Source organism: Doryrhamphus excisus, chromosome 8 (genome assembly GCF_030265055.1).
Source record: "Doryrhamphus excisus isolate RoL2022-K1 chromosome 8, RoL_Dexc_1.0, whole genome shotgun sequence".
In the NCBI taxonomy this organism is placed as follows: Eukaryota; Metazoa; Chordata; class Actinopteri; order Syngnathiformes; family Syngnathidae; genus Doryrhamphus; species Doryrhamphus excisus.
The window spans coordinates 385,092-408,084 of NC_080473.1; the positions used below are offsets into that span (position 1 = coordinate 385,092).

At 43.5% G+C, this 22,993-nt stretch overlaps 4 protein-coding genes across 6 annotated transcripts; 1 reads left to right on the forward strand and 3 right to left on the reverse strand.

Annotated features, from left to right (window-relative positions):
- Positions 1 to 11: 11 nt before the first annotated feature.
- On the reverse strand, positions 12 to 10,721 carry prcp (prolylcarboxypeptidase (angiotensinase C)). Of its 2 annotated transcripts, XM_058079099.1 has the most exons (9): positions 10,284 to 10,721; positions 8,278 to 8,418; positions 7,956 to 8,057; positions 6,838 to 7,019; positions 6,611 to 6,768; positions 6,362 to 6,534; positions 3,508 to 3,675; positions 3,251 to 3,438; positions 14 to 3,183 (listed from the first exon to the last, which is right to left on the reverse strand). In XM_058079099.1, the coding sequence occupies exons 1-9, from the start codon at positions 10,461 to 10,463 to the stop codon at positions 2,958 to 2,960; spliced, it is 1,518 nt and encodes a 505-aa protein (XP_057935082.1). In that variant the 5' UTR covers positions 10,464 to 10,721; the 3' UTR covers positions 14 to 2,957. The 2 variants fall into 2 exon arrangements, with proteins under 2 accessions (XP_057935081.1, XP_057935082.1); XM_058079098.1 differs by having other exon boundaries at positions 12 to 3,183; positions 3,251 to 3,675.
- Positions 10,722 to 11,234: 513 nt separating this feature from the next.
- Positions 11,235 to 22,805, reverse strand: rab30 (RAB30, member RAS oncogene family). 2 transcript variants are annotated; one of them, XM_058079111.1, is made up of 6 exons: positions 22,597 to 22,805; positions 17,399 to 17,567; positions 14,229 to 14,347; positions 14,068 to 14,151; positions 13,803 to 13,986; positions 11,235 to 12,496 (listed from the first exon to the last, which is right to left on the reverse strand). In XM_058079111.1, exons 3-6 carry the CDS (start codon positions 14,319 to 14,321, stop codon positions 12,246 to 12,248), a joined length of 612 nt encoding a protein of 203 aa, XP_057935094.1. In that variant the 5' UTR covers positions 14,322 to 14,347; positions 17,399 to 17,567; positions 22,597 to 22,805; the 3' UTR covers positions 11,235 to 12,245. The 2 variants fall into 2 exon arrangements, with proteins under 2 accessions (XP_057935094.1, XP_057935093.1); XM_058079110.1 differs by having other exon boundaries at positions 14,229 to 14,327; positions 22,597 to 22,803.
- ndufc2 (NADH:ubiquinone oxidoreductase subunit C2) lies at positions 18,069 to 19,133 on the forward strand. Its single transcript, XM_058079115.1, has 3 exons — positions 18,069 to 18,318; positions 18,699 to 18,842; positions 18,999 to 19,133. Exons 1-3 carry the CDS (start codon positions 18,180 to 18,182, stop codon positions 19,046 to 19,048), a joined length of 333 nt encoding a protein of 110 aa, XP_057935098.1. The 5' UTR covers positions 18,069 to 18,179; the 3' UTR covers positions 19,049 to 19,133.
- Positions 19,297 to 19,731, reverse strand: thrsp (thyroid hormone responsive). Its single transcript, XM_058080465.1, has one exon. It carries the CDS (start codon positions 19,729 to 19,731, stop codon positions 19,297 to 19,299), a length of 435 nt encoding a protein of 144 aa, XP_057936448.1.
- Positions 22,806 to 22,993: the final 188 nt, after the last annotated feature.

Below are 22,993 nucleotides of genomic sequence, written 5' to 3' on the forward strand. Positions count from 1 at the left end.
ACACACACCCCATCCCCAGACCCTGTCCCTGTCCCTGGCAGTATATCTGCTCGACAACACAGGCGTCTAAAGAGTCTTGTGACAAAGTGGCGACCCATCCAGCATGTAGCTTAGCATCATTCCACAGGCGTGCCTAGCTAACGTGTTGTATGGCTACGGTCAATGTGTTCTTGTGTTACAGTGCTATCGTTGTTTCCATTTTGGAGCTGTCAATCAGGCATCAAGCAAACAATATTTGTGTCAAAGTGACAGGTTTGCGGGGCGGCACGGCGGTCTAGTGGTTAGCACGCAGACCTCACAGCTAGGAGACCAGGGTTCAATTCCACCCTCGGCCATCTCTGTGTGGAGTTTGCATGTTCTCCCCGTGCATGCGTGGGTTTTCTCCGGGTACTCCGGTTTCCTCCCACATTCCAAAAACATGCTAGGTTAATCGGCCACTCCAAATTGTCCATAGGTATGAATGTGAGTGTGAATGGTTGTTTGTCTATATGTGCCCTGGGATTGGCTGGCCACCAGTCCAGGGTGTACCCCGCCTCTTGCCCGAAGACAGCTGGGATAGGCTCCAGCATCCCCCGTGACCCTCGTGAGGAAAAGCGGTAGAAAATGAATGAATGCTTGAAAGCTGCTTTTAACCCTTACTCCTGTAGTTGGGAACTGATATTTACCTGAAATGTACCCATGTTCGACTACTGATTGCTAAAGAATGGTAAAAGGTAGAACCCCATCTTGGTTATTCTGATGCAAGGTGGGAGTCTAGTCTTTCTTTTGGTATGTTATACAGTAAACCTGGGATATATCGGATTCAATTGTTCCCACTGGTTTTGTCCGATATAAGCGAAATCCGTTATATGCGTATACCGGAAAATGTCTGTTTTACGCATATATCAGATTTATATCCGGTATATGCGTAAATGGGATTTTATCCGTTCTAAAAAGGCACTTCCTTGACTATGTTTCCAATATACCTGGACTGGGCAATGAAAAGAGACGTAAGGTAATGAGAATTGAACTTTATTGGACTCTGAGCATAACAAATTGTTAATTAAGCTAGGCCCTGTTACGCCCGTCAGGCCTACGTTATTTCCAATAGTGAGGTTAAGATCTCATTCACTGCTGTGCTAGTATTATTGACGTCACTCACTTTTATATTTGTCCTAAATCTGGAGCCAGGAGAAAGACAATAGCCAGTGACATCAACAAGATTAGCATAACGATGCGGCCATCCGATATATGCCAGGGAAATTTCATGGAAATGCATTGGAACGGGACTGGAGATTTTGTCCGAAATAGGCGAAATCCGTTATAAAAAATCCGATATATGCAATGAATTTTTATTGGAAATGCATTACAGAAAAATCGGTTCTTTTTTATCTGTCCGTTGTGAGCGAATTTCCGATATATCCGAGTCCGATATATCCGAGGTTTACTGTATGTCAAATAGCCCCAGAAGACTTAAGGGCTTTCAATGCAATATACTAAGTTCTATGCAAAGTATTTCCATAATGCCTCATATTAACTCTCTAACAAGATCTCAGTGTATAGACTGGTCATATCTCGTTTCATATTATCTACATACTTTATTGTATATAACTCTGGGAAAAACTGTTGATTTTGTTAATACTTGGGTTGTTTATACTGTTTATTTTTCTATATTGTGTATTTTGTACTGCTTAACTGACTTGCTGCTGTGCAATACAAATTTCCCCACTGAGGGACGAATAAAGGCATATCTTAATCTTAATATTAAAACAATATCCTGTGTTCCTTGAAAGAGGAGTAAAAATGGTGTAAAATGGTGCTAGTGATTGAATGAATTAAAATTTGAATGTTTCCATCAGAACATATTTCCAAACTAGTAAATGTTCTTTTTAACGTGATTACAGCCCAACACCGGACATGAAAAAGTCAACTTCACAGTGAGGGACAAAAGACTCCATGGCTCCTCACTTTTAACCTTCTTCAGCAGCCCCCATCGCCCCCAGGAGCTGTATTCATAACATTACTAGCAGGGGCGCTGGGTGAGTGAATGCGACCCGGGGAGGGGGTCCCACAGGCCGGCCCGCGGGGGTGAGGTCAGCGGGCGTAGCAGCAATAACCTCCCGCTAGTGGCGTTATTGGCCTCCTCCGATTGGACTTTTATTAAATCTCCTAACAATTCCTCTTGCTCTTTCAAGGAGGCCAGACACAGCAGGGCTGCCTCTCGGAGGCTACATCATCTGCGGATGGACTTTCTCATCATTGCCATGGCAGACATGGCGGGGGCATGTGCCGTCTTGACATGCTATGGGCGGTCTTTGGGACGGTGTGTGGACTGCATGGCGATGACACGTCATATGAGGTTGTGGTGTCCAGTGGTGATCCGCACTGAAGGATCTACGCTTCAGTCGGTCGGAAGGATGAGCTGTGGCGAACGCGGCCACGTGGAAGTTTATTTTCATGGCTTTATTATTTGACTTATGCTTTCAAATAACATTTGATCATATTTGCCAGGATTATGTAATCCATTTGATATGTACATCACCCCCCACCTAATTGATGATCACATGAATGGAATGGATTCTTTATGCTATGATATCAAACACACTACTTTGTAAAACGCACCAACTCTACCAACAGCATTCATCATAATGGCACACACATGCGTTGTGGCAATTATGCAAATGAGATGATGGCATCATCCAGCACCACAGATAGATTGTAGTCCTTTCAGAATGTGTCGTGGGCCAAGAAAAAGCAGCAATGGGGGGCACACCTTGAACACCCCAGGTGTGATTGGGATGAGTCCCATGGAGGAGAATGATCTTGGTCAAATATGGAGTGGATGTGTTGACATGAGACGGCAGGTGTACCTAATGAAGCGGCTCTGACTATGGCTTTTACATTGATGAATGAACCTCACGTCATAAGAGACTTTAGTTTCATCCAAACTGCAATCAGGAGCATTAAGAAAGCGGCATTTACCCGGAGTTTGACATCGTTTGGCGTGCTTTATCGGCATCTTGGATCCACTTCCAAAAATACCTCAACTCCAAGACGCGGGCCGCGCGTACGGAAGGCGGGTCGAGGTCGTTGGCGCGGCGCAGATCCAGGTGGTGAGCGCCGTCAGGAATCATAATGGACACCAGAGAGTCGGACACGTTGTACGTCACACCCCCGGAAGACCACGGGTCCAAGCCTCCGTTGCTGGGGGGCCAGGGAAGAGAATGATGATGACGACGCACACACCCCAGGTGCGAATGTTTACACGTACCTGAAGATGATGTTGCTGTACGAGGCGATGTCCTTCCCTCCGTAAACGCTGCCAGCCCAGCCAGCTCGGGGTCGGACGCCAAACATGGCGTTGCACTGGTCAGAGAACGCCTGGAAGTTCCACTCTTCGGGCTCAAACATGTCCTGGATGCCATCTGTGCACATGGGCATCACCATCTCGGTGCAGGCCTGCGGAGGAAGACACAAGTTCTTAGCAAAAATGGACGCTGGCGGCGGTCTGCAGTGTATGCCAGACACCTGGTAGTTCCAGCCCAGGAAGCCCAAGCTGCCGGTGGCGGTTTGAGAGGTGTTGAGGCAGGGGGAGCTTCCCGTGTAGTTGTAGTAGACTTTGGCCGCTTGGGAGATCCCGTGGAGCAGCTGGTCGTCGGACACGGGGGAAACGAAGGACAGATGCTTGCACGCCGCCTTCAAAACACAAACAATACTTCATGTTTTGATTCCAAGTTGATGAAAGGTTGAAGAGCACAGCCTTTAGAAGATGACATGTTGGCAAAGATAGGACTGACTGTGATTTAGTGTCAGGTATTCACACTGTCATCATCTCTTGATGGCAAAGGCAACAAAGCTTTCTCTCTTTCAACAAGGTGGGATTGATAAGAGAGGCCTGCTGAGCTTGGACGCAGTAAAACAGTCTTTTCAAACTTCTCACAGAAACGAGCCAGAGGACACGGGACCATTCCGGGTCCAGATAAAGGTTTGTGACCTGGGCCGAGGGCCGCCCCATAACCATCAGACGCCATCTGCATGAGAAGAAACATCTTCCAAGGCCCGGTCTCCTCCGAGGTTTGGAATTGGCAGGAGAGCACTAAACATGGGACATTGAAAGGTGGAAGAATGTGTTCTTCTCCGTTGATGGCTTCCAACGTTACCGGCATGACAAGGAGATCCCACCTGACATGTTTTCATCGCCCTTGTAGAAAAACAAGTGAAAAGCCATAAAAGCAGGCGTCAGATCCACATGGCATCCAAGAGTGACTATGGCGCACATTCCTACTTCCATCATGTCCACGTTGTTTACTACAAAGTCTGTTTTCACCTAAAACTCCTGATTTGCATATGAAATTGGTCCTTATTTATGGCTGGGGTGTCGGAACAAGGGGAGGAGCCTCGTGTTGGCGGTGTAGAAAGCATGAAAAAAAAGCTTGAAGTGGTCGTTGGGATGATTGTGGTATATGATAAATATTTTTGTGTGGTGTTGTTATGGTTGCAGCAGTGGCGAGGCCAAAAGAGACTCTTGTTTTTCCTCGACCGCTCGTCTTACCCGGCCTTTTGTTTGCCGACGTGGTGGTGGATGGATGGGGACGGCCGAGGACACGTCCAAGCAAAGATTTACACGGTGAAAAAGGAAAGAGGGAGGGGTGCTCCAAAAGCGAGGATTAGCTTTTCCACATTCATCTCTGCCAACAGATCTCCCTCCTCTAAGCCCTCAATGGGCCGTTCTCACACTCACTCACATAATCACATTAGCTTTGTCTTTAAAAAACACCACCCATAGGCTCGCATACATTAGCAGGCCCATCCTCGTCCTCACCCCCCCTGACGTTTTAACCACGTCACGTGCTCATTTCAAGTGTTGGGTGTTTTGTTGGTGGGCCCGGCGAGCCCACCGTCTTTCTCTTCTTCTGGAGATGGGGGGCTCCCGAGTGGAACATGTGGCCACTGAAAGGACAACAGGCCGCTCCGAGGTGCTCCACTGAAGGACACATTGAACGCAACACGGTCCTTCCTGGTGAATTTTAATCATGTCAACAAAAGCTTGGGAGCACACTAGAATGCACCGACATGCACTTTTTTTTTATATAACCCCACCCCGTCCGCTCATCTCAAATGTTCATTAACCTCAATATGTTGTTTTTACACTGGTACCATACCAGTACCTCATCATGCTGCTTCCAACTTGCCATAGAATGCAAAAAAACCTTTTAAAGGTGCAGCAACAGCAACGTGTGTCCCTAAAGCAGGCGTGTCAAAGCACCGCCTGTGTTCCCGATGCCAAGTTCTACAAGTACAACTCATCATGAAAAACATACGAAAAATATGGAAAAAATATAGTTCTCATACTATGAGGGGAAAAAAAAAACAATAAATAAAAATATTAAAAAAATACTAAAACTGTAATCAATTAAAATTACAAATATTACAAGACAAATTGAGGGTGGCACGGCGATCTAGTGGTTAGCGCGCAGACCACACAGCTAGGAGACCAGGGTTCAATTCCACCCTCGGCCATCTCTGTGTGGAGTTTGCATGTTCTCCTCGTGCATAGAATTATTTATTAAAGAATATCTATGGGCTGTATGGCGGTTGAGTGGTTAGCGCGCAGAAATCACAGCTAGGAGACCCGAGTTCAATCCCACCCTCGGCCATCTCTGTGCATGCGTGGGTTTTCTCCGGGTACTCCGGTTTCCTCCCACATTCCAAAAACATGCTAGGTTAATTGGCCACTCCAAATTGTCCATAGGTATGAATGTGAGTGTGAATGGTTGTTTGTCTATATGTGCCCTGTGATTGGCTGGCCACCAGTCCAGGGTGTACCCCGCCTCTCGCCCGAAGACAGCTGGGATAGGCTCCAGCACCCCCGCGACCCCCTCGTGAGGAAAAGCGGCAGAAAATGAATGAATGAATGAAGACAAATTGACATCATCATATGTGAAACAAAACAAAGAATAAACTTTGTAATTCTGGAAAAAAGATTTATCTGAAAAAGCATATTATTCATTTGAACATCACACTTTTTCTTGGAATTTTCCAATTATTGTAACTTTTTACTCCATTAATTTTCATAGATGATCATGAAATATTAGGAATTTATTGCCACCATCACCTTACAACTTTATTCCCATACCATTTCTTTAATATTTTAAGTAAATAGTACAAAATTTATGTTATTTTTCTTAATATTATGAGTTCATAATTGTGACTTTTTTGTCATATTTTGACTTTATTCTTGTAAAATGACTGTTTCCATTCATTGTACTTTTCATGTTAAATTCTACATAAAAAGCCCCCCCCGGCGTCATGCTAGGTTGCTGTGTGCGGTGCAGTACATGAGTACATGGCATCTCTGACATGGTGTAAACAGAAGGAGTACCTGGACGGGCCAGCGGGGCAGCGGCTGGAGGAAGTTGGCTTTGTAAGGATAGTCCACCATGGCCAAGTTGACCCACGTCTCCTGCAGCCAACTCTTGAAGTCGGCGGCGTCCTTCTGGCTCTTCAGCGGCACACACAAGCCGAACTCCTCCGACAGCCACCGGCGACCCGAAGCTGCAGGACAGCAAAGGACACATCCGCCACACGCCAGAAGAGTGGCTGAGGTCCGGGTGACGCGGTCAGGGCTTACCGGTGGAGGAGAGGTTATCGATGGCCTTCCATGACGCTCGGACGTTTGTGTGGCAGTTGGGGCCGCTTGTGGCAAAGTCCCGCGTGACTACTTTGTAGAAGTCTCCACACGGCACCAGACCGGTGAACTGCCATATTGGCGCCGAGGAGGCCAGAGCGCTGCGACGCAAGCAGAATACCAAGAAGGTCAGCGTTTAGCATCCTGGCCCCACGCTTCCCACATCTTACCCGATCACCACGTGAGGATACTTCATCCTCAGCCAGGCGGCCAGCATCCCTCCGTAAGAACCTCCCACGGCGATGACCGGGCTGTGCTGGGCTCCGGGTCTGCTGAGCTTCAGATTCTGGATCAGTACAGCGAAATCTGCCAAGGCCTGTTCTGAGGTCAGGTAGTTCAGGTGTTTGCTGTCCTGCAGTCAAAAAAAAAGACGCTGGAGGTCCCAAAACACCACATGGACCAAAGTATGGGGACCTGTGGCCCTTCCACACACACGTGTACACACGGACACTGAGGGACACCTAAATCCCATCTCAGCATATCTACGTAGCTTGGTTTAAATCATGTAAAAGTGACCCCACATCCTTTTATTTTCACTATGCAGCTCTCGGTGGAAAAAGTTTGGACACCCCTGTTTTAAGTGTTACTAGCTAATCTGACCCCCCAAGTCATAAACAGGCATAGTTTTTGTTTTGAAATGATTCTTGAAAGGTTAGATTTTTGTTTCTCTACGCCAATATCCTAAACAAATGATTCATAAGAAGAGAATCCAGTTAAGGATCTCAAAATAAAACGTTTCTATTGGCTGTCAGGGTACGTTCACTTTATACTGTGTATGTATATAAGCAATATATATATTCAAATTCAATAAATATATAGATATGTTCAAATATGTAGTGAACATTCAAAAAGGAAATAAGGTAAAAAAATGTAATCTTTCATTCATTCATTCATTTTCTACCGCTTTTCCTCACAAGGGTAGCGGGGGTGCTGGAGCCTATCCCAGCTGTCTTTGGGCGAGAGGCGGGGTACACCCTGGACTGGTGGCCAACCAATCACAGGGCACATATAGACAAACAACCATTCACACTCACATTCATACCTATGGACAATTTGGAGTGGCTAATTAACCTAGCATGTTTTTGGAATGTGGGAGGAAACCGTAGAACCCGGAGAAAACCCACGCATGCACGGAGATGGCCGAGGGTGGGATTGAACTCGGGTCTCCTAGCTGTGAGGTCTGCGCGCTAACCACTCAACCGCCATACAGCCCAAAGATATTCTTTAATAAATATTTCTATTGTTACCAGATGCCACAGGCCAATAAGACAAGGTGATGTGGGCTCACGCTGTAAGAGTGGGGTCCAAAAGGCATGGACTCCCCGTAGTATCGATGCTCTGCAAACACCAGCATGGCCCCTAGCTCCCCAGCCACGTCCCACATGAAGCCCTGGAGCAAAGACACATCATCATCCTGACCGTGCTTCATTCATTCATATGTAAACATTCCATCCATTCACTAAGGTGGCGGGGTATGCTGGAGCCTATCCCAGCTGACTATGGGTGAGATATGTTCACTGATGCGGAAATGGCTCATGATGCAAATAAGATGAGGTCAAGCCAATGCCACAGATAGATAGCAGTCCTGTGGGAAACGCAGGGGTGTTCACCGTGTTGTTGCAGAACCAGCCGATGTCGCCTTCATTGCCCGTGTAAAAGAGAATGGGCCCCCCCGGCTGACGCCACTGCTTGTCGGCCACGAGGTAGCGTTGCTTGAAAGTGCCGTCTTCTAGGAAGCCAAAGTGGTCGATCTGGGAGGAAGACGAGAAGAAAGATTAACCTTTCTTTCTCCATCTTTGAGGAAGACGACCTTGGAAAGACTTTCATCGCCACACCCTGCGTGGACACAAAGTTTGAAGAGACAGCGGAAAGAGTCAGAGCCATCTCGGACTCTGCAGCGCGGGGCAGCGTGTGGGCGGAGCATGACAGCATTGGCCTGGAGGCGTGTTCTATCTTACTACGCGTCCTTTCAAAAGGACGTCAGCCATCCTTCCCCTTTAGTCGGGGTTCACTTCACTTCATTATTGTTTTATTATTTGTCAAATATTTGACTATGAATTCCAATGATTCATCACTCATGTACTTATCTCAGGGTCAGGAAGAAAGACGCCATCTTGCATGGCAAGTGTCGCCACCTTCTGGTCACTGCAGTAATGACCACAGCTTCCTTATGCGTGACAAGTTCCTCTGCATGATGGATGATGCTTTTGTGTCTTCAAGGACTTTAAGGTTTGCATTTGTTGGGGGAAGAGACTCTGAACAACAACAGGACAAGACAATGGGGGTGGAGGAAATGTTCTTGTCTGGGCTTCCTGATGTCCGTCTCATCGTATGACTTTATTCCCATATGCCTCCATTGTATTATTTTTATTGTTTCTGCAACTTTATTTTCCCATAATATTTTGACTATAATATTATAACTTTATATAACACAACCTAATTAAAAATATCCCAACTTTATCCATTTCTCATAATATTCCAACCTTTACAAAAATATATATTTTCTTTACTCATGTCTATATAATGTCAGTCATGTCCAAGAGATATTATAACAAGCCGGTTAAAACAATTCAGGAATAAATAAAAATGATTCTGGTAAACTGAAGTATTTTTTCTTGGAATACTCATACTGGCTGATTTTGTTGTTTTATCTTTTCTTGTAAAATTATATTTCCAGTTGGTGCCGGGGGCCGCACCGCCGGCACCAACTGGTTTACATGAACTCACCCACCCCCAGAGACGCTTTCAGGCATCCAGCCAAAGGGTGATTGGTGTTGTTGCTCATTACAGGAAGTCCAAGGGAAAGACTACACGGGCCAGCAGACAGGAGGAAGGTCCTCGTAAGGCACACATTCAAGAAATGACAAAAGCAGATGATCTCTGGTCTTCATTTCAATGTAAAAAATGTAATTAATTGATTTAGATGAACTTTCCAAGTTGCTAACTTTATTTTTTAAGTTATGTTCAAATAATAATGTTGGCTATTACATGAACTTAATTTAGAATGTCATATACACTCAAATTTTATTGTTGGTAAGCTTAAAACAAAATTCAAGTTGCCATGACTTAATAAAATTAGCTTGGTAACATAATACACACACACACACACACATATATATAGTATATATATAAAGTTACTGCTACTTAAAAAGCTGTGTGCATTGTTATTATAATTAAGTAGACAACAAATTAAACTACTTTGAATAAAATGATTAAGTCAGTTGACTTAACATATTTTTTTGAGTTACAAACTTAAAAACTTGTCCCTATGACAACAATTATTCAGTAAGCATTACTTAAAATAAGCTATCTATCATAATCTATGAGTCGGTTCTATATTTGGAAATGGAAGAACTACAAAGATATACTTCCTGTAGTACTTCCTGTAGTATCTGACTTCTTACACACTACAGCAGCACGTACGTAACCTGGAGATTGCTATGATTTGCTGTGATGTATCAACACAGTCTCTTACCAAATCCCCAAAGGCAAATGCAACGTTTAGTTTCCACATAAACGCATCGTGTCTAAACGACAAGATGCAGTTTTTAAACATTCCAAATAAAAGTAAGACATCGGTGTACGTGTTAGAGAAGTATAGACAAGCTGAACCCACCTTTTGGTCAAAGTAAAAAGTTTGATAGCTGACGGGGCACACGGAGTGAGACGAGCCTCCATGTCTGGCGAAGAGTTGACTTTTGAAGGCACTGACGTTTAGAAACAAGTTTAGAAACAAAACTAGCAGGCAGGAGAGCGCAGCTTCGTCCTGAAGTCCCGTCCCGACTCCAAACTTCATCTTCTGCTGCTGTCAAACGCACTCGTCAGCACATCTGGACCCTGATTTCTTCTTCCAGGCAAAGAGAGGGGAGATGTCCCACATGAGGAAGTGAAAATGTGCTGACGAGTCAACTTTGATGTAATTTTAGCAATTCTATCATTTTAACAGGCCAGCGGAAGTACAAACGCAATGTGTCCGTCTTCTTTAGCGTTCTAAACGCTTCATTTTGCGTTGCATGTTAGCTAATCAACACAGCAGACTGCTCACGCGGCCGTATTGCCGCAATGGATAGTGGGAGTTTGAGTCCTGGCCGCCGCCATGTTGGTCATTTTTTTCATCGCTTAAAACACAAAAATCACAGAATCGATAACCATACATTAAGCCTTACGAGATTAATACTGCATTTATACTACCAATGCCGCTCATTAGCACATGGTTATTTTAGTTGAAAAAGATAAAGGCAGCAAACAATGGCGGAAACTAGCTTGTATGGCTAACGTTGTCAGAGCTGCTTTTCCCAATGTGTCCTGTTGAATATGAACAAAGTTTTAATATATGTATGCATTAAATGACATGTGTCATTTAAGGGTTTTAATTTAAGGGTGTGCATTAAAACCACACCCTCAACAACAATGTAAGAGTAAATTTACTCTGGACTACAGGACACTACAGGAAGTTGTAGTTTTTTATGTTGCCATGTTGGTAACTTTATTAGCAGTTTCAATATGCCAGAATCAGACAATTATGACTTTATCCACACTTCAATGATTAAAAAAAACGCATTAGCGATGTATTTAGTAGGATTATTTAATATTATACAGTTATTTCCATATTTTGTACACAGAATGGAAAAGAAACATCCCCATAGTGTTTTCCTACTGCATTAACCAACTGATGACGATAAGTAACTGCTGCTGGATCTAAGAAAGCAAAACAAAAGAAAAACATTTGCCTTTTTGTCAATAAAAGTATCCATTTCGTGATACTTAAACCAGTTGTTTTAAAAAGTGCTAAGATGTACTAGTAAGCTTGTACAACGAAAAGATGTAAAAACAATAAGTGTGCAGTATACAGCATTGTGCAATACAGTACGTTACAGTTATTATAAATATATGATCACTATACCAGTTATGGAAAAACATGCTGGGTGAGCTAGAGGTTTTCACAATAAAAGCATATGAAACAAGTCAAAGGGGGAAAAGAAACGCGAGCCTCTAGTCCAACAGGAGGTGATATTACAATGAGAAACATTCATGTCTATGGATTAAAGTAAAGAAGAAAACACCTTCCTATAAAAACAGTAGTGGCTTCAAACAGAAGGAGATAAAATACTGATTGGGTTGATGAAGATACTGTATAGCAGCAAGGAGGAGCCAAATATTTCACAGTTTGTCATAACGGTGCAAAGAACTACTCAGCAATGACACAAAGACAAAGAACGGGTGGGAAAAAGATGTAAACGTTCTCTTGCTAATGATAGCTTCAGCTTTTCCGAGCCTGCAGGGGAGAAGCAGCCAGCAGGGGAGCCTCTAGTCGTTTAACACTGCTGGTGAATGTTGACATTAAAAAAAAGAAAACCCCGTCGGCGCGATGTGGTCCTGTCGCTACGACGACCGGAGGTGGAGCCCTGTGTGGATTCCCGGACGGGGAAGGTTGCATCCAAGAAGGCCAGCGCCACATGTTCCAAGGCATGGGGGTGGAAATGACAAAATGCTAGAAGGTAAGGACGTTAGAAGTTAGCGTCATCTCAAGAGGGCCGCCCCCCCCTGCAGTCGGCACGGAGCCACTGCATGCGGCGTGCTAGTTGAGGCTGCAGCAGCTCAGGTAGCTGATGGTCTTGCCCTCGCCAGGCACGGGGGCGGCGTCATTGTTGTCCAGCTTGTTCTGCTTGGCCTCGCGGATCAGCTCGCAGGCCAGGTCCAGGAAGAGCTTCTCCACGTTGTCCGACTCTTTGGCGGACGTCTCCAGGTAGAGCATGCTCTGGGCCTCGGCGAAGTCCTGGGCCCTCTGCCGCTGGACCTCCCTCTTCTCCGCCAGGTCGATTTTGTTACCTGAGAGACGTCACACATGAAAGTCAAGATGGTCAGGCTTTCCCTCTGCGATGGCGCTCCTTCCTGGCTACCGGGTATGATGGGAAAAGGTATCCCTAAGTACGCCGCCATTGCTGGACAATCAACTCATCAGCGCTACTATCGCTGAATCAGCAGTTTACCTTACAACATTGGTTCATGCGGTTTGTGGTTGATTATGGCCTATTATAAGTCAATTAATATGCATATATAAGCATACTTAAAGTATATAGTAAATTCATAATATTATGAGGATAAAGTCCCATTATATTATGGAAATAAAATCCTAATATTATAGGAATAAAATCCCATTAGATTATGGGAATAAAGTCCTAATATTATGGGAATAAATTCCCACTACATTATGGGAATAAAATCCCATTATATTATGAGAATAAAGCCCCAATATTATGAGAATAAAGTCCCATTATATTATGGGACTAAAGTCCTAATGTTATAGGAATAAAATCCCATTAGATTATGGGAATAAAGTCCTAATATTATGGGAATAAAATCCCACTACATTATGGGAATAAAATCCCATTATATTATGGGAATAAAATCCCATTATATTATGGGAATAAAGTCCCAATATTATGGGAATAAAATCCCATTATATTATGGGACTAAAGTCCTAATGTTATGGCAATAAAATCATAATATGATGGAAATAAAGTCCTAATATTAAGGGAACATAATCTCACTATATGATGGAAATAAAGTCCTAATATTAAGAGAATAAAATCCCATTATATTATGGAAAAAGTCCCAATATTGTGGAAATAAAATCCCATCATATTATGGAAACACAGTCCTAATATTATGGGAATAAAATCATATGATGGAAATAAAATTCTAATATAATGGGAATAAAATCATAATATGATGGAAATAAAGTTCTTATATTATGGGAACAAATTACTATTATTGTAGGAATAAAGTGCTAATATTATGGTGATAAAGTCATAATAATTTAAAAATAACATAAAAATATGATTACTATTTTTGTAGAAACACAGCAAAAATTGGGATGGGGCAAAGATCTGACTTATTAAGTTATTTTTGAAAAGTTGGGAAATTATGAGAAAAAAGAAAACAAAATAAAGTGGTTATTTTTGGAAAATGACGTTGGGGAAATAAAGTGAAAATATGGGAATGAAGTCCTGATATTACAAAAAGACAACACAAACGCTGCTGTTTCTGAGCCCAAATGGAGGAAGTGGAAGAGTCAGGTGGTCTCATGTCACCCCGTACGAACCAGGAAGTGATCTGCTATAACTGGACTTACCCACTAATATGGTCAGCACCTGGTGGTTGGCGTACTGCTCCATCTCCCTCAGCCACTCGGGAAGGCACCTGAAGGAGTCCTCGCAGGTAATGTCGTAGGTGAGAATGAGGGCGTTGGCACTGCGGTAATAACTCTGAGTGATGGAGCGGAACCTCTCCTGTCCCGCCGTGTCCCATATCTGAAGCTGAGAGAGTGGTGGGTTCAAACACTCGACACACATACGCTTGTTGCATGCGCTTATTAGGTGATTAAAAAACCAACACACCTTCACCTTCTGCCCTTTGATTTCCACTGTTTTAATCATGAAGTCCACTCCAATGGTGGCGCCTTGCCCGGGTGGGAAAAGGCCCTGGAAGAAGCGTAAAGCAAACATAGCTGAGCAGCCTCAGGCTAAAGTGGCAGGAAGAGACAGAGAGCATGACAAACCTGAGTGAAGCGGCGTACCAGACACGTCTTCCCAACACCGGCATTCCCAATCAGAACGATCTTGAACAAGTAGTCGTAATCCTCCATACTCATCCTCACCTGGCAGGAGGAGGAAGCTCCTGTGAAAATGTCACCGCAAACCTCCATCCAACTTCATTTGTTCTTTTGGCTTTCCTAATATGACAGCTTCTATAGCAGGGGTCTCAAACACACGACCCGCGGGCCAAATGTGGCCCGCAGGACACTAGTTTGAGGCCCCCGCCTTGATATGAAAGTTTAATGTTAGTGCGGCCCGCGCAAGTTTGATATGGATGCTGTATGGTATCATGTACCCAGAAAAAATGATTACGTTTGATTCATGTTCATGTTAAAGGTTAAATAACTGTTAATAGTTATCCTCCCTATCCGTGTGGAAGTGGTAAGTTTTTGGCTTTTTAAGTTTAAAGGAAATAACTTGGAGGCTACCGTTTAGGTCGCTAGCTCTCTAGTTTGCGAGTTAGCATGTGTCTCAAGACCCTGCAGTTGCGCAATATGTTGTAAATAAAAAAAGTATAAATGTGACTATAGTCGTGTTTTGTCATGTCTACAGGGCTCTAATAATGCTTTGTTCATTTTAATCTGAAAAAAATCATTTGTCTACCCACCAACTATATGTGGTTTCTTGAGTTTTTATTATTTGCCGTTTTATTATTATTATTATATTTATTTATTACTGATTGATTGATTTTCTTTATTCTGGATTTGTTTATTTATTTTTCATCTTATTTTGTGTAGAAAAATAAAAAGTAAGATATTTGAGAACAGTGGAATGTTTTATCAGAGCTTTTATTGTAGAAAATTGGAACCAAAGCAAAGGTTTTCATTTTTCTGTTTTTAATAAATGCGTTTTTTGGTTGTTTTTTTTTGTGAAAACCTGATGCGGCCCAGTCTCACCCAGACCCTAGCTCCAGTGGCCCCCAAGTAAATTGAGTTTGAGACCCCTGGTCTATAGGGCTGCCACCATTAGTTGAATACTACCTCCAAAACAAAACAAAAAGTCGATGATGCTTTTCTGCTTGGAGGAATGGCGTACGTCACCACCGCTCGTATGTCACCCATGCAGAGGGGAGGAGGAGGAGGAGGAAGTGGGTGTTTGAAGACACAGGGAGATTGAAGAGGCGAGCATGAAATCCCACCTGCTCAATGCGGCTGACGAGGGATAAAATAACGCTGCGATAAGATGCACACACCTTTCACCATTGCCAGCCATGCTATTGGAAGCCGCTATGTTGTAATAAGTAATTGATTTATTTACGTTAAAAAAAACAACTCTTATACCCACCAAATTAAGTAAAATCTGTGTTTTTTATGGCCATTTGTTATATTTTGTGTCCCTCCACCCCATTCCAAAACATTTTATTCCTATGTCATCGTTCATAGCGGAACGAGTACACCGAGTGTCCTAGAGGTACCAGGTGTGTTAGCTACAAAAGCAAATAACCACCAGGGGTGTCTAATACAAAAAATGCTATTGACAGCTGTATCTGTAGGCAACCTTTGTCTGTTCAAATATTATTATTATTTTATTCTCATAGAATAGGCTGGGTACACCCTGGACTGGTGGCCAGCCAATGGCGGAACACATAAAGACAAACGTGCATGTTTGTGGAATGTGGGAGGGAAGCGGAGTACCCGGTGAAAACCCACACATATATACACAGGGAGAACATGCAAACGCCACACAGAGATGGCCAAGCAAAGATTCCAACCCAGGTCTTCCCAATCTCCTGATTGTGTGGCCAACATGCTACCCACTTGTCCACCATGCAGCCTTTTTTTCTAGTCAATCAAACTAAATTCCTTGTATTTTGAGTATTTTCATTTTATTCTTGGAAAATTACTGCAGATTTGTCAATTTTCTATATATTTTTTGTTTTAATATTTTTTTGTTAAAGGAAAAGTGGACTTTTTTTGAATGTTGTCCATCAACCACAATCCTAATGTGAGACAAGAGAGATATAAAAAGAGGTAAAAGAGGCAGCTAATGAATGTACATCATGGCACACACCTATTGGGCAAAGGCGGCTATTCAAAGAGCTCCAAAAAGCTCCAGCAAGGCTTTCTATCCATGCTGTAAGCATGTAGCAACAGCTACATTCATGTTAGCATGTCATACTTGGAGTACTTTAGTATAACTTCCTTCCTAGGTGCATTGATTTCACATCGCAACATAAGAAGGAAGGCTACACCTAGCGTGAAAAACAGACGTTAGCTTTGGCTGGTGGCCTGAGGCATTGGGAGCCAGTGTGTGCTGAAGCTAGTTGCTAGCCGGCTAGTGGTCAGGTGTCGCTACGCCACTAAGGTAGTTCTTGGGCGTAACAATGTTTATAAGAATAATAACAACAATGTGCTTCACATGCAGCTCATATGATGGAAATGGAGCTTTGTTGGCGCTTTTGGTTTTTTTTCAGAAGGATTTCTAGGTGGAATAGGTGTGACTTATGATGTAGCTGCCTTTTTTCTTTACCTTTTTTATATTTTAGAAGGCACAGAAAAGAGAAAGATGTGTGTTACTGTTTACGCTGTACATTGTTCATACTTGATGTCATCTATTTATTCTCCACATTATTATTTATTATTACACGGACGTCAGGCAAAGACATTTTGTTGGCAATTTCACTGCTGTGTTATTGAGCAATGACAATAAAGAAAGTCTATGTCTATGTTAATTTCTCACATTTGTGGAGGATGGGCAACATTCCAGCAAAAAACAAAAATGGCCCCCGTGCCGCAGTTTGGACATCATGGGTTAACTGACAGTGATTGTTGTTATATGATGCAGACATCGCTAATAACGTGTATTATTATGGTGATGGTTGTATGCACAACATGTCGAAGATGTTAGGTGAAAGCTGCTGTTTAAAAGCAAATGCGATGAGTCACATCCTTTTTTTAAATGTGACTTTTTCCCTTTCGGCGCGCCTTCTATTGTTCCATGGTTAAAGAAAGAAAGAAGGAAGGAAAGCAGGCATGTTTACTGGCATCCTAGCGGAGCATGCTAGGTGCTAGCTTGGTAGCGTGAAGCCGCTCAGGACAGTCAGGCCATTTTGTGGCAGTCTTTGTTTCTTGGAGGAGAAGCAGACATGAAGGATGGAGTGTGACGAAGATGATGAAAATAAAGCTTTACTCACCGCAATCATTCAAACCCGGGGATGTCCCCGGATTCTGGCGGCTACTTGGTCCGCATCGGTAGACACACAGCAGGACTTTGCTCCTCTTTTGGTGCTTAATCAACCCTTCTCCTTCTCCTTCTCCTCCTGTTCCTCCTCCTCCTTCTTCTTCTTTTTCTTGCTCAGCAGCCTGATGGAGGAAGACTCGGTGACGTCATCGCATAACAGTCCACTGCACTACAAGTAGCTTTTAAACATACACTACACGCTCACAAATTCTATCCCCATAATATTTTCACCTTACTAGCATATTAGAACGTCCCCTAACCAACTCTATTTTGCAACTAAAATGATATTATTGTTATAATAGTGACGTATCCACATTTTATTGTAATAATGTCATAATTACGAGGAAAAAATGTACAAGAAGAAATTTTAAATTCGTTGAAAATTAAAAAACAGACAGAAATGGGGGAAAAGCAGCAGGAATTTTAGGAAATGTGTTATTTTAGTAAATTAAAGAAAATATATATTTTTTAAGTTGTGATGTGAGAAACATATTGTCAATTTTGGAGAATTACGTTGGGGGAAAAGTTAAAATATTATGGGAATAAAGTCATAGCATTAAAAAAAAACAGATTAGAAAATAAACAGGCGGAACTAACTACCGACTTGTTTGTGGTAGGACTTCTTTTCCGCATGCACTCGTGACTTCCTGCGGAAGGCGGAAGCGAATGGACGGTGCTCGCTAAAGCTCGGAGGTCATAGGCTGCTTTTGGAACTCAAACGCACATTTCTCGGCATGGGATTATTTCCAGAAGAGGGAAAGGTGCTCCCTCCGCCGGGGATCATCAACCGCACCTCGGTGTGGCTGGCCGGCGTCGGCTGGTTCGCCGCCATGCTCCATAACGCCATCACACACAAGCCGCCGCTAAAGTCAGGTTAGCATGCTGGCGCTAGCTAGTCTCTTTTACCGTCGCAATGACTGTGACTTAATGCATACGTTTAGCATTAAACTGTACTAATAAATGCACTTTTGGGGTGTGCAGATTAGTTGCTAGATTGTGTTTTTGTTTGGCTCTGAGACAATCAAAGTACCCCCGAAATCCGTTTTGTTTTTGCAGCGATACTTCATAAACGTTCCATCTGTTTCTACAACTACATCCAAAATCATCGTTTCTAAGATCTTAGATACAAAAGCTGTTGCAGTAGAAGAATCTTAGAGTGACTCTTGTCAATTCTGCTAACTTTGTTTTGGCATTTAAAAAGGTATTATTACGAAATATTGTCTGTCTTCATATTATGACGTTGTTTTCCTTAGGTGTCCATCGACAGGTCCTGTTGGCGACAATCGGTTGGTTCGTCGGCTACCACATGACAAAATATGAAAACTACGTTAATGCCAAACTTGACAGAGACATGAACGAGTACATCAAACTCCACCCGGAGGATTTTGTACCCAAGGGTGAGTCCTTTCAGCCACTTCATTAGGTACACCTGTGCACTGTTGTACACATGTGCATGTGTATTATGCCGCTTTAACCCAGTATGTTGTTAAACTGACACCGTTATGCACACTACCTTGTATAAATGTCTATATTTGGTCTTGTTTTCTCCTCAGAAAAAAAGACCTTTGCTGAGATTGTTGAGCCTTTCCATCCCATTCGCTGAGGTCAAGTGTCAGCCACAACTGTCAAGCGTGTGAAGTATTTCTATGTACTGTATATAATTAAAAATAAACACAAACTACACAGTAGATCCATGTGAAAGAATGGTTTATTCTCTCATAAATACAAACAAGACAGTCATACTTTAAGAATTTGCTTTTTGACTTTATTTTTTTTACCGAAAGCAGAGATTGTGAACTGAGTGTTGAAGTTTGACATTTCCAAGCGTCCAAACAGTCCTCACATCGGCTCCTAATTGGCGATGCCGATGATCTCCAGATATTTCTGTGTCAGCCTTTGACTCTGCTGCGTGAGCTGGCTCATGATGGAGAAGAGACCCCTCAGGTGGAAGCGGAAGAGAGTCTCCGGGTCGGCGTCCAGCTCCAGGAGCGCCTCCAGTGTCTCGCTCAGGGCTGCCTTCTTGGACATACTGTCCTCCAGGGGGATCAAACCGCTCTCCACGACGCTCTTGACTGCTTTGAGCATTAAGTAGTCGCTGTACAGATCCCTGGAGGACTGCTCGTCGTCCACCACCGCACCGCCGCGCCATGGCTCGTCAGCGGGGACGTCCCTGAGCAGGCTAGGCAGCAGGACCGTCTGCTCCATGCGTCCCACAGTGGAGCTGTAGCTCCTCAGGGCCAGCAGGAGGCTGTCACGTTTGAATTTGGCCTCCGGTGCAGACTGCATGGTCCTCTCCCCGGCGATGCACTTCCTGGTTCCGCAGCAACCGACAGCAGCGAGTGGCTGACTTTATACGGGGCGCTCCAGTTACATAATGGCATGGTGCGATTTGTGTGGGAACACTTTGGGTGCTATTTGGTGTTAAGGCTTATCTCGTGTTTGATTTGCACAACCGTCTTCAGTGTATCATTAACCGCTGTTTAGTCTGAGGCCTCACCTCACTGTAAAGCCACAATGTGGTTTGATATTAACTTCAAAATGAGTAGAGGCAAGACACGTTTGACACAAAGTCAACAACCTCAAGTTAAGGTCACCTGTGGACACTTAAAAAGATAAGCAGTATTTATGCAGTGAGGAAACTGCTGACATTGCACTTTAAACTGTAAAATGGACTGTACATTGACTTATATGTTGCAAATGAACTTTCATTTGCTTCATCTCTTGAGCAGAATACATGCTCAGTAGTATTAGTATTAACACCAATGAATAAAGATACGCCATAAATGAGAACAAATTTGTGTCGCGTGACTTCAACAGAATCTGATGCAGTACCCAGACTGACCTGAGAGGCAGTAATGTAACGCAGGGCTTGCTTTGCTAACTGAATTCTCGCCGTTTCTATCGAGCCAAAACTTGGAGGACACATTATAAAAGAACGCTATGTACTTCCATTTTCCGTCTTACTTTGAGCCTCCAGCTCTGGCTGTTTTTTGTGCTTCCGCCTTCTACAGTCAGCCCGCTTCCTGATTGGATCTAGTATGCACCACGTGATATGAGTTCCTGTCCTCCACGGACATCCTCTACATCCTCTACATCCATAAACCTCCTCTTTGGTCTTCCTCTATGCCTCCTACCTGGCAGCTCTAAACGCACCATCCTTCTACCAATATATTCACTATCTCTCCTCGGGACATGTCCCAACCATCTCAGTCTGGCCTAAAGGACTTTATCTCCAAGGCCTCTAACATGTAATGTCCCTCTGATGGATTCGTTCCTGATCCTATCCGTCCTGGTCACTCCCAATGAGAACCTCAGCATCCTCATCTCTGCTACCTCCAATTCTGCTTCCTGTCTTTTCCTCAGTGGCACTGTCTGTAGACCAAACAACATGGCTGGTCTCACCAAAGTTTGTATGCCTTTTCTTCTTTCACACATCACGCCTGACACTTTTCTCCACCCATTCCATTCCATCACACACTTCTTCACCTCCTTTTCACAATCTCTGTTGTTCTGAACTGTTGACCCCAAGTCTACCTTCTGTATCTCTTCTCCCTGTAACCTCACTCTTCCACTTGGGTCCCTCTCATTCACACACATACTCCATCTTGCTGCAGCTAATCTTCATTCCTCTCCTTTCCACGGCAAACCTCCACTCTTCGAGCATCTCCTCCACCTGTTCCCTACTCTCACTACAAATCACAATGTCATCTGCAAACATCAGTCCATGGAGATTCTTGTCTAACCTCATCTGTTAGCCTGTCCATCACCATAGCAAACAAGAAGGGGCTTAGAGATGATCCCCGATGCAGTCCCCCACCTCCACCTTGAACTCTTCTGTCACACCTACAGCACATCTTACCACTGTCTTACAGTCCTCATCCATGTCCTGCACCACTTGGACATACCTCTCTGTCACCTCAGACTTCCTCATACAATACCACAGTTCCTCTCTAGGCACCCTGTCATAGGCTTTCTCCAGATCTACAAAGACACAATGCAGCTCCTTCTGACCTTCTCTGTACTTCTCTATAAACATTCTTAAAGCAAATACTGCATCTGTAGTACTCTTTTTTTTGGCATGAACCCATACTGTTGCTCACAGATGCCGACTTCTGCCCTTAGTCGAGCTTCAACTACTCTTTCCCATAACGTCATTGTAGGGCATTAGCTTAATGCCCTAATCAGGACCAAGTGCCTTTCCACTCTTCATCCTTTTCAATGCTCTTCCCACTTCCTCTTTACCAATCTTTCCTACTTCCTGGTCCACAGCAGACACGTCTTCTCCTCTTCCTTCTCTCTCCTTTTCCTCATTCATCAAGATGTAGTCTACCTGTGTACTCTTACCTCCACTCTTATAGGTCACCCTATGCCAGGGGTGGGCAAACTACGGCCCGGGGGCCACATGCGGCCCACCAAGCGTTTGAATCCGGCCCGCCAGTTGCTTTCTAAGTAACTTCAACTTTTAACATACAAACTGGCAACATGACTTGCAAGTCGGATGTCTGATTTAGTAAAAAATAAACAACAAAACTGTAAAATTAAATGACATAGTTTGATGTGGTGTGATGTTTAAAGTGCTCCTAAAAAAGGGACATACAACTGATATAGGATAACACTTTTACAGATAAAATTAGACAAATAATTCAAGGAAAATGATAAGCATAAAATAGTGTGTGTGTGTTAAATATATGTTCTGGCCCCCCAGACAATTTTGTTAACTCAATGCGGCCCTCGAGTCCAAATATTTGCCCACCCCTGCCCTATGCTCCTCTCTCTTCTGGAAGAAAGTATTCACGCTAACCATTTCCATCCTTTTGACAAAGTCATCCATCAGCTCTCCTCTTCATCATATCTATTTCCTGCACAAACATGTCCATTCAGGTCTGCCCCAATGACAACTCTTTTCCTGCTAGGGATGCTCCGCATCACTTCGAGGTCCAGCCAGAATTTCTCTTTTGAGCACAATACACCATAGATGGTTCCTAACGATGTATTATATTAATACGTAATTCCTAAGATACCCCATAAACGACAATTAATGTGTCAGTAGCCGGACTGATCTATAAGTAATACAACACAGGTAAGCAGGACATCCAGACATCCGGGGAAGTTAAAAATACCAATTGAAGACGTCAGGTTAGGATAGCTTACCTGCTAATGTTGGTGATTTATTGGTCATCTCTTCTCCTCGCCGCTTCTTCGAGCACACATTTTACAAGAACGCTATAAACTTCAGAAGTGCTATTTAAGAACTATATATTTTAAGAGCGTCTCACTTGGAGTCTCCGGTTGTGTCTGTTTGTTGGACAAACCGCCATATTATTTGAACGTTATGCTTCCGCCTCTCCAGTCAGCTCGTTTCCTGATTGGCTCGCTTTTGTGCCATGTGATCTGAGTTCGTGTTGCCTCGGACATCCTCGGCATTGCTCGTAAACAGTCAAGATGCTTGTGATTTAAACGTATAATAAATAATCGTGGCTTTGTGACCAACAGACAAGCGAAATTTCTCATACAAAGTTAAATAAACAGTCAGGAAACAGGCAAGCAT